The sequence below is a fragment of the Nuphar pumila genome, chromosome 4, assembly GCF_984573655.1.
Source record: "Nuphar pumila chromosome 4, dmNupPumi1.hap1.1, whole genome shotgun sequence".
NCBI classification, from domain to species: Eukaryota; Viridiplantae; Streptophyta; class Magnoliopsida; order Nymphaeales; family Nymphaeaceae; genus Nuphar; species Nuphar pumila.
The window spans coordinates 4,720,870-4,739,406 of NC_143252.1; the positions used below are offsets into that span (position 1 = coordinate 4,720,870).

Sequence of the window (18,537 nt, forward strand, 5' to 3'; positions counted from 1 at the left end):
ATCAAATTCCTTAATCAGTCCTGCGCAAACAAATTGCAATTTTAGTTTTGGGTTCATGACAATCATACGATAAACAAGCTGTAAGAAAACAAGGATCTAAATATCTTTAAGTTGCATCAAGGGGATGCTTTTCTGAATGATCTAGCCTTTGTTTTTTGACTGGTTTAATCGCGGTATGCTTAAATATATTAACAAAAGACTTCAGAACATTACCTGCATCGATGACCAGAACCCTATCACAGTCCATGACTGGGGATTCTATGAGCAATGCTGATGATTGTACAAGCAGAGAAGTCTTCCCTAATTATATTTTGTATCAAACCGTCTGTGTGTGAATCGACTGAAGCTGTAGCTTCATCAAGGAATAGAATCCGACTATGTTTCAGCCTGGCCCTACCCAAGCAAAGAAGCTGCCTCTGCCCCTTACCAGAAATTCACCCAAGAAAGTGGTGCTACAAATAGAATTGTTGGCCAAGCAACTTGACAAGTGACAACAATGACGCTCAATACTGTGAAGAAAAAGGCTATTGACAATCCCATAAAGAAAGAGAGGAAGATATTCATGTTAGTTTTGTAATGCCCCCATCCGAGACTTCTAGAGTTCAAGTCCGGTTTGTATTACTTTCCAAAGAGAAAGCATATAGAGTTCACATAGAGAAAAATATGGTTATTTTTTTTTCCTTTAATAGACATTAAATTTCTTAACAAGGTTTATCATTCATAATATACACAGAAATAAAGATTACATGAATGTTCAATGACAAGAAATAAAACTAACTATCTTTCTTACACAATCGAAGTAGCTGGTCACATCTTGTCTCTACGAGTGTACAACTCGGTAAAAAATATCTATAAGCATTAAAAGACTTAACTTACAATTGTAGTGGGCTCTAAGCTCCTAATCTAAGTTTAGTTTTCGACACACCATATAAATTTTTTATCTTTTAATTTTTTCCCTTAACTCTCTCAATCTAACACTTACTCATAGCACTAGGTCGATTATACCGGTCATAGTTGTATCTGGGCATAGCAACCCCTGTAGAATACCTCAATTCTATATTATTAGTCAGACTATGAACCATACGCTCTCAGTGATCTTCGGATCACCAGGCACTACAGTGAAACAAAAAAGAGACCCTATTAGTAGCTAGCCGGGAGGTCGGGCTCAAACTCGGCAGGGTTCATGCTACATCCTAGCCATACATGACTTTCAACCATTTATAGTTGTCTAGAGTCTCAGATACTGTGTGAATATAAAACCCTAGGTCATATCTTAAGTTCATTACCTTAAACCTTACCCTTAAGCTCGTGTTTCACTCATTCTCCCATTAGTGTCATTGTAAATTAATCATGACAGATCTCATTCTCAATCTCAGAATCTTCTTAGGATCCACATTTTATATTATACTAAGTATGCAATGAGGTAGTGTCTCTATATCGTTAAATCATCAGTGGCCCACTCTCCATGGTGGTTGCATTTTTGCCGTAAACCAGGTAGTCGTCTCTGCAAGTCGTCATTTTTTGGATTTAAGGGGTTAATCATATTAATCTCAATTTAAATTCAGAACACAACTAAACTCAAGAGACTTAAAGCTAATCACAATTCTCATCACAATGCAAGTCATTTAAGGAGCATAACATACATATGTTGTCAAAAAGACAATCTTTCTTTTTAGCATGCATGACATATCACAACCGGCATATGCATACATTCATCTCATTCTAATTAACTTATGCATAGTCATTCTATGCATATCATTTTCACACACAAGAGATACATTTTTAAACATGCTACCATACAATAAACAATTATAACATGCAATACAACATTATTTATTCACAACTAAAGTTACTTATAATATCCTTTACCTCGAATGTGAATGCAACACTCTAGTCACAGTCAAGTCTCAAGTGGCTCTAACAATAAAATAGAATATGATCGTCACACAAACATGTTCATATTAATATATGGATATTATTTATATGTTGACAAAATTACCAAAATACTCCTCTCGAGGTGGTCTGTCAGACCTTGATTTTTGTACTTCTAGTTTGGTCAAAACCATAGAACAAAAAGATTTCTCTCTGTATTACAAATCCAATGCACCAAACCTTACTCAATTCTGAGTTTGGAGTATGAACTTATGCCTATTTTACTTAATTGGATATTGGGTATATACAAGGATAATTTGGTCATTTCAACTCTCTATGATTTGACCTGACCAGCTGAGGTCAAACCAGGTTCGGTCTGAGTTTAGAATACTAGGTTTACTGAATCTAGTCCAGACCCAACTGGGTTTGGGTTCAAACTCAATTAAATTATCAAAAATCTATAATGGATCCACTTACTAACATGTGTGGATCCATATCTGGTTTGGTGTAATTGGACTGGACCCAACTGTTCTAACTAAGTTCAATTCTGTTTCAGTCAGGGACATAGTGGACTAGTTCAGTTTTGTCCCAATCAGGAACAGATTGGACTGGATCTAGTTCAATACTAAACTAGATCTATAACTAATTACAATCTAGATCCAGTTCTGCTCTGGATCCATATTTGGTCCAGTTAGTCACAGACTGGATCTAGACCCAGTGATAATATGGATCCTAAACTGTCAGACTGGATCCAGACCTAGAACTGGTCTATCTAATTATGGACTTTGATCTAAATCTAGTTATATTTTGGATCCAAACTGATCCGAATAGTCTCAGATTGGATCCATATACAATTCTGATATGGATCTAGGATTGACCCATCCAGATCCAGACCCAATTTTGTTTATATATGGTTCAACTTGGATTGGTCTGGATTAACTGGATCGAATTGGATCCAGACCCACTCTGGTCCAATTCAATCCAAACAGGAAACTGAGACCTTGTCAAACCCGACTCTGTCCAATTTGGTCAGAACTGGTTTAGTCGACCGAGTCTAGTTCAAGGCTCGTTGACTCGATTCAATCTGGACTGACCCAAATGGAGTCAGTCTTAGTTAGACTCGACTCGGTCTGGGTTCACTCCCAGACTGGTTCAGTTAGACCGAGTAGGTCTTGTTCAATCTAGACCGGTTTGGTCGGTCGTTACTCCTTTTTTTTCTGGTTCGGTTTGGGTTGGGTTGTACCTAGACTGATCTAAGACACAACATACCTGACTCAGTCTGGTTTACCCCCCAAATCGAGTCAATTATGCCAACTCACGTGTTGTGGTTAAGGCAGAAAGGGGGCACAATCCCTTCCTGACCTCCCCCCCTCGCATCAAAGGTATCAAAGATTTGGCGTGAGCGTGGCGTTGGTTATCGAGTTTATTTTGAGCTGGAGAATACGAGTGCCTAAGTTGGTGAATGTGTTGGAGACCCTTTGGTCAGGTTTCTCTTTATGTTGCTAAGGTATTTTTGAAGCATCGAAGTCACAGTGTGATGCTTCATGACAGAGTTAGCACAAAGGCTGGTTTGCTGAATTTGAGTTCGCTTATGTAGAAGGTCAACTGCGTAGTCGGCTTGGGACAATGATATGTGGTTCCTGTGTGAGCAAAAGGGAGTGTTTATTTCTCTACGTGCCTCAAAAGTTTTGTGAGGTACAGTAGCATATGGAATGTGTATTTAAGAAAATGAATCCTAAGGGTCAGGACGACACTTGAGAGAACAATGTTCGCTTTTTATGAGTTCACCAGCCACCAAAGGAGTGCCCTAAGGTTTGGGGTAGGAGCGCAACAAAAGGTCGTTGAGAAAAGTGATGGACCATTGTTGAAGTGGCTTGAGATGCGTCGAGGTATGGGACTTAGCATGTCAAAAAGTTGGGATGACAACGGGTTAAAGCCAGTGCAAGCATGTCTTTAGGTTCAAGGGTGCCTAGAGCATTGATGGTAACACAAGAAGAAGCTCGGTTGTCACTCGAGGTTGAGGACAACGCGAGTAGAAGCTCAGTTGTCGCTCAGAGTTGAAGGCAACACGAGAAGGATTTTCTCGATTTTTGCTCATGGTTGAGGGCAACTCGAGAAAAATTGCCTCGATTATCGCTCGTAGTTAAGGGCAACATGAGAACAAATGCCTCGAATGTGGCTTGTGTGTTGCTCTTGAGGTAAACCTGAGACACCCCAAGGAGTGGAGTGCCGGCATACCCTCCATGGACCATGGTCAAGAAGATAGGTCGTGTGCAATCGAGTATAACCGAAGTGAGATTGACGAAACTTGAAGTGATTGAGCTAGAGAATGGTCGATGAGGGCTTGCAGGGGAAGTCAAGTAAGAAAAAAAAACCCATAATGAGCATCACTTTTGTTGCGGTTTGTGCATGAGCCACTTGGATTCGTAAAGTCAGGGCGAAGGGGGCACCAAAGTTGGATGAAGCGGCCATGCACAAGGGAGGCACACATGCAAGTGAGCGAAGATGGCAGGATGTCGTGCGGGCATGAGAGACCCGCTTGAGGATGGGGACTATACTGGGGTCCCGTAAAAATGAGAACTTAAAAGGAACCGAATGGAATGAAGAAGCACATTTGGGTGGGAGAGAGTGTTGCATACAAAGTCTCGAAGAGCTTTGTAACATGCCACAGTATGGGACTTGGCATGATACATAGTATGAAAGAAGGGTGTGCATACCACAGAGTGTGCCTTGTGCTTCGGTTCAACATTGAGTTGTGCAAAGTGTGTGGCATGTGCACAAGCATGGTGTAATGCACGGTGTAGTGCGAAGCAGGTTATATGTTACCCCCCCCCCCCGAACAGGGCCGGTAGCTCCATCTCATGTTCGGGGGTTCCCAACGAGCGCCACGTATAAGATGCATACCAACATGTATCCCCATATGTGTCCGCATCACATTGCATCGTAATTTGGTGCCATCGCAAAGACTTAAGTACCCTTTACCGCCATTCTCTTTCTCTTCCTCGAACAGACATAAATACCCTCCATCTAGAAAACTAAGTCGGCGGTTCTTGAAAAGGACTAAACTGCCCTCCATTGTTATCGCGCCAAAATTTTCAGCAAAGTTTGTGTATGTAGCAAGCTGTATGTTGTAGGATTTAAATAGTTCAAAAAATCCATTCTCGCCCTAAGCAGAAAACTCTACCGGGGCATACTTTGCCTTCATCTGTTATCGTCGGATCATCCGTTGCCTTCTTCTGTTGCCGTCGAAGCATCCTTTCCTTTGTTCTGCTACCGCCAGAGCATCCGTTTCCGTCTTACGTGCAATCACAGTATCGTTGCCACCGTTTGTTGCGTATACGTTCTTACTGTTTCTTACTCTACAGTTGGAATATCCAAAATCCTATCATTTCGGTGAGTTTCGTGTAAGGTTTCGTTATTCAATCTGAAGGTTGCTTCTTATACAACGATTTGTAAGTTTGATAAATCTTACAATGATGTGTACTTATGAACCCAAATATTGCGATGATTTGTAATCATGATGATCGTTTAATGTGTTGTGCAAGTTAACAATGTCTGCGGCTCATCAGAGTAGAGATACCCCATCGTTCTATGGGTTGTGTATTAGAGAAGTGATCCGCCAGTCCCATCTATATAAGGTTTTTGAAAGGTACCAAAATATACTTAAGATTGAGAATGATAAAGATAGAGAAAAAGCGTTGGAATTGTATTATGCGGAGGATTATCCATCAAATATCGAGGTTGTGGACCAAAGGAAGAATGCTGAAGAACTAAAGATGCAAAAGAAGGATGGCCAAGAGAAGGCAAAGCAAAGAAATAAGAAGGAGGATGTAAAGAAAAGGCAAAGGAAGAAGGCAGAGCAGAGGGAAAGACAAAAAAAGAATAAGGAGGAGAGGGAAAGGAAATTGAACAATCTAAAGGAGTATGCTAAGACGGAAACGGACAAGCTGTTGTTGGAGCTTATAGCAATGCGAAACAGGGTAAAGCTACTGAAGGAGGCGGAGGAGAGGCCAAGGCAATTGAATAAGGAGGAGGAAGAGAATGAACGAAATAAGCTTCAGGATGAGCAAGAAAAGGAAAGGCGAAAGAGGGAGAAGGTGTTTGAGGAAGGGAAGGAAATGCAAAGGAAGGAGAAGGAGGATGAGGAAAAGAAGGAAAGGCAACGAAAGAAGAAGGAGGAAGAGGAACAAAAGGAAAGAGAAAGGAAGAAGCAGGAGGAGGAAGTGGAGGAAAGAAGGAAACAAGATGAGGAAGAGAAAGAAAGGCGACAGAAAGAGAAGGAGGACGAGAAAAGAAGGAGAGAGAAATGAAGGAGAAAGTGGAGGCAGAAGAGAAGGAAAGGGAAAGACAGTGGACCAACCAGAAAGTCCTAGGTTGGAGGGAGAACAGGAGAAAAGAGCGACAAAGGTAAATAAATTTGTCCTATCTATGAAGATTTAATAATATCTTTTGCGATTTTGGTATAGCGATTATTGTGTTAGGTATTAATATGTATAGCGATTACTGTGATAGTGTGTGTGCTACCAATATTATTTATAGCGATTAGTAGAATATTATTTATAAGTACAAATGATACTAATTTACAATTGGTATGAATAATATGTTATTGTGTGTTACAGGGAGGTCACAGGAGAAGTAGAGCACCAGGTGAAAAGCTCGGAGGTCGGTGTCAGTGGCTTGTAGTTCTGTCGTGGTATAGTCATCTGAGTGCATATCAGAAGGACTGATTACAAAATATGCACTTTGGTGGCTTTTTGGATCGACAATATTTTGAAACTTGCTGGAATACCATGACCCATCTAGTAAATAAGTAGAATGATGAGACGCACACATTCCAGTTTGATTCTTTTGAGATCACCATGACTCTAGAAGATGTGACGATGATCACTGGCCTTAAGTGCGATGACAGTGTTGTCCTATTACGGCATTCAAACTATAACGCAAGAGAAAAATGCACAGCCTTTCTAGGAATGTCGATAGACGAATGAAGTCAATGTATTTCTGGTGGAATCAATTCCACATCAATGAAAGTCTCATCTTTTAGTAATAAATGGGAAGGCCGCTCCGCTACTTGTGCATCTGAAATAGCTGACCAGGAGTTGCGCGACTTCCTTCTTTATTTTTTTGGTCTTACTTTATTTTTCAATTGTTCTGGTTAAAGAATCAGTTACATGTGGTTGCAGTACCTGGAAGACTTAGACGAAGTCGACAACTATGCATGGGGTGCCACTATGCTCGCACACTTGTACAGTCAACTCTACCGTGCAAGTAAGGGTATAAAAACAGTTGGGGGATTTTGGCCATTTGTTCAGGTATTTGTTTATTACATACTTAGTAATTGTAGACTAAGTTCATTGAAGGTTATAGTGTTACTAATATATTGTTTTTGTTAGGCTTGTGCGTGGGAACATATTATCCCATTGCGTCCACATTGTGACCCTGCGATTTGTGGTTTTCCAAAGATCGATCGCTGGGTTAGAATAAACGTCACAGTTCATAATGCTAAGTCCATTTTAGATGGTCTGCAACTAAATGAGTTGTAGCACCATAAATGAGATGGAAAGCTACTCACGAGGCATTAATGACACTGGTTGGAATGTTTGTGCATCATTGATTTCTTCCATAATGCCTAACGACAACGAAAATAAAGAAAAGACACAGGAATGTTTTGTAACACAAGGCAGGCACAAGAAGGCGACAATGTGTTGTAAAACAAGATATAAAACAAGGCGGAAACCTCCGCTGGAGACGAAGGCAAAGCTTGCGTTGACAATGGGAGCTACTGTTACAACAAATGGTGCAAGAGTTTAATGAATAGCGAACGTCTACACCTTAAATAGTTAACATCAAACTTTCTGGATGAAGGATTTTTTTGTCCTTTTCTCAAACCGTAGTTTCACAACTTTTGAAAGAAGGATATTTTTGTCATTTTCTCGAACCGTCATTTAAAGACAAGAAAAACAAGTAAGGGTGATTAAGTCTTTGCAACAACACCCGAGTCCGATGCAAAGTTATGTCAACATACACGAGAATACGAGCCTCATGTGCATAAATACATAACACTCATTCGCCCCCCGAAAACAGACATGAGATTCAGTGAATCATCGGGAGAGAACATGCAACACCCTCCCGCGTAGTGTGATGAAAATACTTCTAAAAATGATGAATTTGCTGACCGTAGCGTGCATGGGGCAACCGAGCTAGTCCAGCCCGTATGTACACTGTGTATGACCTACGGCGTGGAGCAGCTGGCGAGCATGGGCCAGACGTGCACAACAGTGGCATGCGCGTGCGTGAACCATTACGTGGCACCCATGCGTGTTGCGCATGTGTGCGGGAGTGTCAAGCGCGCAAGGCACAACGCGTGGCACGCGGTGCATGAGGCACGTGGTGTATAGTGCACGCGCGTTGTCGTGTGTTGCAGCACGCGCGTCGGCATGTCTCTCTCTGCAACAACTCCATCTGCCATGGCTCCCGGCCTCTAAAAAACAAGAAAAAGGAAGAGAATGGGAAAAGGGCGTTACCCAAACCAATGACCGCTCCTCCTGTCGGCGATGCTCCAGTAACCCTCCTCCCCCACTCTCTCTGTCACTCTCGAACTCCCTCTCTCGTGCTGAGCAGCGACCGTGAGGATTCTTATATAGTCCTCACGGCGGATGAGGAAAACCCTCACCCTCCCTCTAAATGGGGAAGGTGAGGCCTATCCGGCAGTTCCTTTTTTTGAGGAACCGCTGTCCCCAAAACAAGTATTTCCTTCTTCTTTTTTTAACTTCCCCACCCGACATCGTTGGGTGGGTTTTACAAGTTTGGTTTGTAGATGCCTGCAACAGAAATACCAAAACTAAGAAGTCATAACCATAAATCCCTTATCAAGGTAAATGAAACGAAAACAAAAAGAAAAGTTCAATTAAAAGCTAGTCTTTAACAAAATCATAAGAGACACTAATTACAAATCTAATAAAAAACCTTAAGTTTTAGTACTAGATTACTACAGATGGACTTTGATGCACTTTCTGTTTTCTTTTGACTCAGTTGATTTCTTTTATGAATAGTATTTTAGGAAATATATCCAAGAATAATAAAATTATGTTGTTAACGACACTTAGCTTCCATAATTTGAAAGTGAAGATCTCACTAATATTTAGTTTTGACAAGGATAAGCCTAATGTAAAGTACAACTAATGATTTGTTGAACTATACCTCGTAAGCATAAAGAAATATAGCACTTCAGTTATCACAAAATACAATGATAAATTTTAATGATAATTTATACGAACAAGTGAATCTATGAATCCATGATGGCCATAAAATTTTTTTTTTGCAGCATATAATAAATGATAAGAGAGCATAAAAAAGTTTAACGAAATTACCCTACTAAGAACCCTTCCAGAAGGTGTTGTGTCAAAAAAGGACATTGGAGAACGCAGTAAGCTGTTAAGCATCTGTGTAAATAAGATCTGGAGAGGTTTTGAATCCTAGAATTGTCATAGTGAAGACCCCGAGTACCACAAAGGCACATGAAGCTGCTGCAATAATTGCGTATACTGAAATGAACATTGTTGCATTGAATGATCCTGGGCTCATATTTGACGTCTCATATGCAAGCCAGTAGTCGCATACTACTAATGATCCTTGCCATAATACTTGAAATATGAGAAGTATAGTGATCCCATACCATCCATATGCGTCTGTCAAATATGTGCCGTACATGTGCCATCTGACATGGCCAGTCTCTCTTTGCTCATCATCTATGAGTTTAGATGCTCTATTATCTTCCTTCAAGGAATTATCCTTGGAATGATTATCCTTTGTATTTTCTTCTTCATTTGCTAAAGAATCATCTGTTGGTTTTGAACTGTGATTATCACTGATAATGGTGGCACTTCTTTCTACAAGCTCCATGACAGTGTCATGAGCAGAAACCAGTGCTTCAAAATCAATCCCAGACTCTAGTAAGTCATTATACCTTCCAGATTGTACAATCACCTGTTATAGAACATGAAAAGAAGTTGATGTCAGGAAAACATTGATTCAATTATTTTTATGCAGAATTTCCAACATATTAGATAACTGGAGCTGCTAAGCATGTTGCCAACATTATTGGCCGGAACAATTAAGAAAAAACCGAGATGTCATAACACAATCAGAATTTAAATAACAAGTATTTTCCAGAATCTGTTATAACATTTACTATTTTGTTCTAGGGTATAAAGGCGTGGCAATACACTCCATATTATGGCCTTGTACAATACTCATGATAGCTCAATGTCATCAATTTAGGATTTTGAAGACAAAATCTGTTAATCAGATCAACATCATCCATCTGTCACTAGAAGATCCGATATGTGTCATAGTCTAGCTATTCTTTAAAGTTTTAAACAATACCTGATACATTGATATGAGTCAGGTCAAGGTGGACATACTGCAAAAATATGATTTTTCATAATATTTATCACATAAACTAGTATATCTTTTCTCAAACAAACATCCATGAAATAAGTGTCATGTCTGTACTTGGACGTATAAAGACACGTAGGAAGTAAGGACCAAATGATTATCGTTGTAACTGTAGATGATCAAGGTAGTGTTTTTTCCTTGTCAAAACATTAACTAAAATTTTCAAAAGTTAAGGAGCTATGAAGATTATAACCTGTGCATATTTGTATACTAAGATATTATCATATACAACTAACCTTAATTTCAATAGCTATCTTATAATCTACATTTCACAAAAAAAAAAAACCCAAAATTTTCTCCTTTCAATGCTATGTTTCTTAGCCTCCTAATGTTGGGAACAATTAATTTGTTCAAAGTAACGTCCAAATAAAAACTTCCACTAAACCTGCATATCATAAAATGATAAAACACACATTCAAGCAGTATGCTCGTAAAAGACCTTGAGCGACAAACCTTTTGTAAGCAGATCCACAATCATGAAGTTTGTACCAATATGTTTTATCGATATCTGATCATTCTGCACTCTTTCTTTAACAACAAGGAATTTAATGTCAATCTGCTTTGACTTTGATGAACTCCTTATTGTTATTGAAATATAGCACTGTCGAATTATTGTCACAAAATAACTTTAGCGGTCCTAGACCTTTCAGAATACCCAACAAAATAACATCTAACCGTTCTTGAATCCAGTTTTTTTTTTATGGCCTATAGGGTCTAGCCTTAGCTGGACATCCCCAAATATGAAAATGTTTCATACTAGGCCTTTTGTCTACCTATAATTCATATGGGGTTTGGGTTACTGCTTTAGATGATACATTGTTCAATACATAAGCTGCAGTCTTTAATGCCTCTCCTCAGAGAAACTCTGGTAAGGTAAAATGAAAAATCATACTCCTTACCATAGCTTTTAGGGTCCTGTTTCGTCTCCCAGCAACATCATTCATGCTAGAAGTATATGGCATTGTATACTGAGGGACGATTCTACATTCCTCTGGAAATTTAGCAAAGGGTCCTGGATGTTGTTCACATAATCCATCATATCTACCATAGTACTTACCACCATGGTTAGATCTGATGACCTTAATACTTTTGTCAAGTTGGTTTTCAACTTCAGCCTTAAATGATTTAAACACGTCCAAGGACTGAGACTTTTCATAAATTAAATATAGGTACCTATAAGGAGAATAATCATTTATGAACGTAATAAAATATTATAGACCATTCCAAAAAGTCGTAGGAAATAGCTTATAAATATCTTTATGAATTATTTTCAAGACGTTTGTTTTTCTTTCAGCACCTAATTCCCTTATGTTTGTTCGTTTTCTTTTTATACACTCAATACAAACATGAAAGTCAATGAAATCAAGGGAATCAAGAATTTCATTGGTCACATCCCTTTCAATTCTTTGTTTAGAAATATGACCTAAGTGTATGTGCCATAATAAAGTGAAATTCTCATTTGTTAATTTTTTTTTATACCTCGAGAACTTAAATGTAAAGTTTTATTATATGAGGCAACAATATTAGGCAAATAAAGGTTATCAACCGTAGATAAAGAATTAATTCTAATAAGATTTAAATCAAGAAATAATCTAAATTTACTATTTTCAAATAAACAAGAATAACCATATTCGTCTAAAGTGGAAATAAAAATCAAATTTTGTCTAAAAGACTTTACAATGAACATTTTTTTCAAATCTAAATAATTATCAATCATTAACAATAACCTAAAAGTTTCTATTGCCTTAACTTGAACTGATTTGCCATCGCCCATATAGATGAATCTTTCAGCATTAATTGACATTCGACAACTTAGGTAACCTTGCATGGATACACTTATGTGAGTGGTAGCACCAGAATCCATCCACCAAGTGTGTTTGGGTATAAAAGTTAAATTAACCTCAAAACAAACCAAAAAAAAAAGTATACCTTTCTTTTTACGCCAAACATGATATTTGGTACAGTCCTTTTTCATGTGACCCTCTCATTTGCAAAAGAAACAACTTAACTTTAGATCCTAATGCCTTTTCTGTTTCTTCTGTGATTGAGGGTCCACTGCAGCTTCCTTAGTCATTTTTTTACTTAAACTTATACTTAGAGGCTACTATCAAATGAGTACTTTCCATCTTCTCTTACTTCATACTATTATCTTCTTGCACACAGTGTGAAATAAACTCATTAAGAGTCTATTCATCCTTCTGACAGTTATAACTGACTATATCGTGCAGGAAAGGATATCAAAACTAAGTGCACGAGCAAGTTCTCAAACAACTCTAACTTTAGTGCCTTTAATTTTGAAGCAAGACGTGACATTTCTATAATGTACTCTCTAATGTTCTCTTTACCTTTATACCTCATAGAAACAAGACTCGAAAGAAGAGTGCTTGTCTCAGCCTTTTCATTTTTAGCAAAACGTTTTTCAATTTCTTCAAGAAACCCTTTGACATTAACCTCTTTAGACATAGTGCCCTTGAAAGATTAAGGAATTGCATGTTTCATGATCATGAGACTCATGCGATTGAATCGATCCCACCGTTCGGAGTCTATTTATCCTTAGTGAAACTCCTATCCGTAAGAGCGGGTGGTTGATCATCTTGTAGTGCAAGATCAAAATCCATACATCCAATAACAATCATAATGTTTTCTTTTCAGTTTTTGAAATTAGAACCACTCAAAATATGAATGAAATTAATGTTTGCAGATATCGAAGAAGCAAAAGTATTAACTGAATCAAGAACAAAATAAGCTCATGATTAATATATATTTTTACATGCATTAATATAAAATAACATATTCAAACTATGGTGAACCCCATCACAAGATACCCAGCACAACATTGACATTTAGTCTTTGGACATAAATGCCAACTTGTAAGTGGTATTCTCAATACAATAATCAAATATGGATAATTAATCCCGTCAAATAACACACCTTTCTTTGGATCGACACGTTATTCACATGCAAAACCATGCAATTGTCTCATATTTATTATTGAAAAATTATATATTTGGGCTCAACCAAACAATAATCTTTCTTTAGGCCGATCACTATTCGCATGAACCATAAATATATAAACATCACAATATTCTAAAACGAGTTAATCTACACAATAGAGGTTACTTTGACAACATATTGTTTCAATCAATTCAATTTAGAATATCAGACCCTTAATCAAAATAATACTGAGGTTCAAATACGTTAATCTATGCATATAAACATAAAAAAAGCACAATCATGATTTGTATAGGGCCAAAAAATAACCGAAGATGGCCCACCAAAATGACCCATGAAGCACAACAAATAGCCTTTTGAAAATAATAAAATCCTCATAATTTTTTTATTTTTATTTTAAGGCTTGTGCAAGGGTTTGGCAAATCGGATCTGGTCTGACCCGGATCGGTTCAGACCCAACAATCCGCAGTTGGGTGTGGACCTGTGTAGAGGGTCGGGTCTAACGAGGCCTGACCAACACTAATGCATGGCCTGACTCGGTTCAGCCCCCCAAACCAAATGGGGGCTGAACCTGTCACTAGCCCCCACCTCACTCAGTTCAGCTCCCACAACTGAATGGGGTTGAACCAGATCATCAGGCCCTCTCACCCCCCGAATGTGACCTTAGTCGGTTTGGCCCTTGACTGAGCACTGAACCGACTCAAGCCACTAGTGAGATCAGAACCCAGCAAATACAGGACTGAACTGGTACTGTGCACAGAGGCAGAATCGGCCAGAACCAGATGGCCTAACCGGCCTTAAACGAAATGCTGAATCAGCTCAGGTTACCGAGTCGGTCTAAAACTCGGGTCAGCCTTACACTGCGATTCAAAACCTAAAACGAATCACCCGGGTCTCTGGATCGGCTGAAGGTCGAACCGGTCCCGAGTATCAGTGCCATCGCCTGAAGGTCGAGACCGATGCTCAATCTCGCAGGTCATCGATGTTGATGTCCATCGATGAAGGACCGTATCAGACTGCAATGATCGTTGGTCCTTGAATGATGCCGGTGATGGTGGAATTCAACCCAGGATGTCGGTGAACACACTTTATCCGGCGAATGGCCGAAACCAAGATCGATGGCTTCCGAGAACGTCCTAGGGTGGCTGACGAATCGAGTTCCTCTGGCGATGGCCAAAATCAGCCCCGGATGCCGTCGAACTGAAGTCTGGAAGGGTGTATGCTTGCTGCTCGGCAATCATAGCATATGAAGTCCGATATGCAAGATGGTTGGACGACACCCCCGTCCGGCAGTCCAAGAAAAGCAGAAAACCCTTTCTGTCGTCCAGACGGTGGTCTGGATGGTGTCCCCCTCCCAATCTTTTAATGAGGAAATGGTTGATCGGTCCTTTCCTGTTCGACCGACCCAAAGGGGAAGTCCTGCTCGCTGAAAAGGGAAGGGCCTTTCAGCTTTTCCCGTCCAATCTTCTGTAAAGGGGAAAAGCTCCTTCCCCCCTGCCGATGGTGTTTCGACAAACAAAAGAGGGAGGGTAAATTGGCCCTCCCCGCATTCGGGCAAAGCTGAATAGCCCAAGAAAAAAACAGATTGGCCCTCCTTCTCTTGTGTCCCAAAACTGATCATGATAGATCGTCTCCATCAATAAAAAAAACAAGAATTATATATTGAAATTGAATATCTCAATGATTCATTGAGAACAAGTTGCTCTCATATCAATTATTGAATTTTAAATTCATTGAAAAACTAAAATGATCATTTAACATGTTTGCGCTAAATCATTAAAACCAAAACATAAATTGAATCTTGATGCGAAAGCGTATCTGAATTCATTGGTGTTTTGATAGATCTTAAACAAATATGATCTTCCAAAACATATATATGTAGCTCTTGCATTATTTTAAACATTATGAGAGAGGGACTAATTTCTCTTGATGTTGATGAAGAGCCTGAAAAGAAGGCTCTTATATAAGGTTTGGGGATCATGATCTAATTGTAATCACCTGAGAGTCTATTTTCAATTTAACTCATCATAGAATTGAAAATTAACAGAAAAGAACATAAAAGTCTTCTAAAACCATACCATATGAGATATCATATGGTCCAACGAAATTAGATCACATAAAGTGGGCCTGAATCTTAAACATCCTATAATGTATAATTTTTCATATGTAGGCCCATACAATTTTTTCCAACAATTAGTTCTCCTAGTACATAATATTGCTACCAAATATAGGGATCAATGCATTGGAAGCTCAATAAATTCAAGCAAGGATTATGCTAGGAGAATGAGATTAAACAAGTACATGAAGTTCAAGATTTTTTCTGAATATTATTCTGAATGATTTAAAAAAAATCATAAACTTAATTATTATCAGAAGAAGGAAAAAATTAACTATAAGAAAAAAACAAAACTGGTATCAAAGTTTCCAACAGATTATAGTATTTATCATTTGTTGCAGCATAATATGGTGCATTACAGGCAGGACTTATAAACGGTAAGCGCAAAACAAGCTCCAAAGATGCACAAAAAATCCACAAATAATGTAAACAATGAAGAGGAAAGAGACAAAACCCAAACACAAAACAAGGCAACCGGAACAAATAAATTGGTCATCAAAGGAAAAAATTATCTACTAAAATCACACACACACATGAAAGTGGTCTATGATAAATAATTAGATAAATTAAGCAAATCGATTAAAAACATAAACAAAAAATAAAAATAAAACCATTCTTCAGTAATTGTAAATCACATCATGATACCATCAAAGTAGCGCAAAACATCTAAACCCATCAATACCATAATACACCACCGTGTAAAGTGAGCAGTTCACGTCCACCATCTCTGATCTCGTGAAAGAAAAGAAAAAAGTGATGCAAAAAAAAGAGGAACAAGCTTCTAAGACTAAAGAGTGTCGGCGTCACCAATCGTTACAAGCAAATAAGAAGCTGAACCAATACTTTTTAAGTTTGCACTTCTCCCGTGTTATATATATATATATATATATATATATATATATATAGATAGAGAGAGAGAGAGAGAGAGAGAGAGAGAGAGAGAGAGAAGGTGGTAGCGGCTAACCACTTTTCTTACTTTAACCGAGAGCTTTTGAAGGGTTTTTCTCATGATTCGCTTAAATCTTACTGTACAAATGTGTTTGGCATGATAGAATTATTAGGAAATGGATCATTGTTTTTTGATAAACAATATTTTTTTAAACTTTAAATGTTTTAGAAAATCTTAATATATGGAGAGAAAGAAAGAGAGTATTGGTATTTGGTGGTAAAAATAGGAGTGTGATTAAATAGAGAGACGTCAACAGTGTTCTTAGTTTTTTTTAATTTTTCGATACATTTCTTTTGCTGGTTCTAACGAAAGGATGATCTCAAATCGGTTTATTTCAGGCGTAATATACATTCGGCTAACTTACCAAGTAGAAAACTAAAAAGAGAGAGGGTCCCACTTGACTCTTAACTTGACTGGCAGGAGAATAAGGTATGCCCTGGTAGTGATCAGGTGCAATATGATTGCACAAATATTTGTGCATTAAGCACCCGATCACCCACCATCTTGGGGACAGGCCTATCAGCTGTGGGAGCCAAGGCCTGATGGAGGGCAATCTTAATGCACAAATTTTGTGCCATATAATTGCACTGAGTTTGGACTCTGCCTGGTACTTAATTATAGGGGTGTCAATGGGTTGGGTTTACTCGGATCATACCCTATAGGGTCCAGGTATGGTGACAAATAAGAAGACCTGATTAAGACCCAAAGGTCCGATTAATACATGGATCCGGGTATAGTTTGTGAAATTTTATACCAGACTCGGGCCCGACCCAAGTTTCTATTAAGACCCGCAATATTTCAATGTAAAAATGATAAAAAATATTATTTTACCTGGTATACTCTGGGGCTGGTTCAAGTAGTTCTTATCGGTTTCTTTTATTGTAGACTCGATTAGACTTGAGTTCAGACCGTACCTGAAAATCTGATCCAAGTTTGATTCGAACCAAAGCCGACCCGTTGACACCCTTACTAGTACCTCAGGGATAAAGACGGTGAGACCCACTGCACCCTAACGATCCTTCTAAGTGATGCTCAAGTTGGGCGCCTCAATTCTCTTTCTATCACCTCATGACTCACGGCTACACTCATTAAACGCTCCTCCCTACTATATTTTAAAAAGAAAAAACAGACACAATAAAATAAAGATCACCAACCGAGTGATCACGAGGGCCATCGTAAATTTCAGTAATAAATCATAAATGCATTTTCTTTATGGAAACCACAGACTGGTTGTCTGCACGAGGTCACCGTTTATCGTTTTCAGCCACACGCAATTAATCGACCACCACGAGTCTCATCGTGTGAGATCAGATGAGAATCTTGTGGCAGAGACTGTGTTCGGAGCCGTGTGATGACGTAAACAAAAGTTCGTCAACCCCACCAACATTTTGATCAGAATCTCAAAGAGTGCTGCTGTTTTCTTATCAGTAACAAGTTTTATCAACTCTATTGCGTCTGCTGACAGTGACTGCATGACCACATTCATGAATTCTCATGTATTTTATTTACTAGTAAAATATTTCAAGCTGAATTCATAAGCTTCTAAATTATCAATGGATGCACTCCATTGCTTTCATCAAATAAAAAAATAGTTTACCAAGTTCATTTTACTGAACTTTTTTTGGTTATTGTTGTTGACGAGGAACCCTTACCATGAACTGGGTCACTTAGGGGGCGTTTGCATCACACGGAAGGAGGCTATGCACGGGGATTATAGGTAAAGGAAGTCCTGTCTGCCCCTTTTATAGTTGGCATACCCTGCATCTGTACGCATACCTTATAACTTCCATCTCTTCTGAGCTTAGGCCATCATTCTCTTTCACCCATCTTATCCCAGACAAAGTAACCTCAAATCCTCTGTCCTTCTACAGAAACACACAAACACATCCTTTATGGTCTGGACCCTGCGATAAACCCCGGCTAGGATTATCAACACCAAAGCCCTCACTAGCCCATCAGTTAAAAGGCGTTTAATACAATATTCAACTTCTTTTTTGTTTTGTCACAGGGGGGTTGGTGTTACAGATGTGGGATGCTTGCAATGGCGGGAATCACACTGACAACGGTGACCATAATTCACCACAGAGCCTGACCTGAAAAGAGGCCAATGAGGCTTGGGCCTCAGGGCCCCTGGGCTCAAAAAAAATTTAGGGGCCTATTTTTAAGGCCTGAGCTTCCCATTTGTTTAGAA

The 18,537-nt window shown here is 38.8% G+C and overlaps 1 protein-coding gene across 1 annotated transcript; it reads right to left on the reverse strand.

Moving 5' to 3' along the window:
- Positions 1–9,306: 9,306 nt before the first annotated feature.
- LOC149839133 (ABC transporter C family member 4-like) lies at positions 9,307–11,291 on the reverse strand. The gene is made up of 2 exons (XM_090003936.1): positions 11,229–11,291; positions 9,307–9,858 (listed from the first exon to the last, which is right to left on the reverse strand). The coding sequence occupies exons 1-2, from the start codon at positions 11,289–11,291 to the stop codon at positions 9,307–9,309; spliced, it is 615 nt and encodes a 204-aa protein (XP_089860062.1).
- Between the last annotated feature and the right edge of the window lie 7,246 nt (positions 11,292–18,537).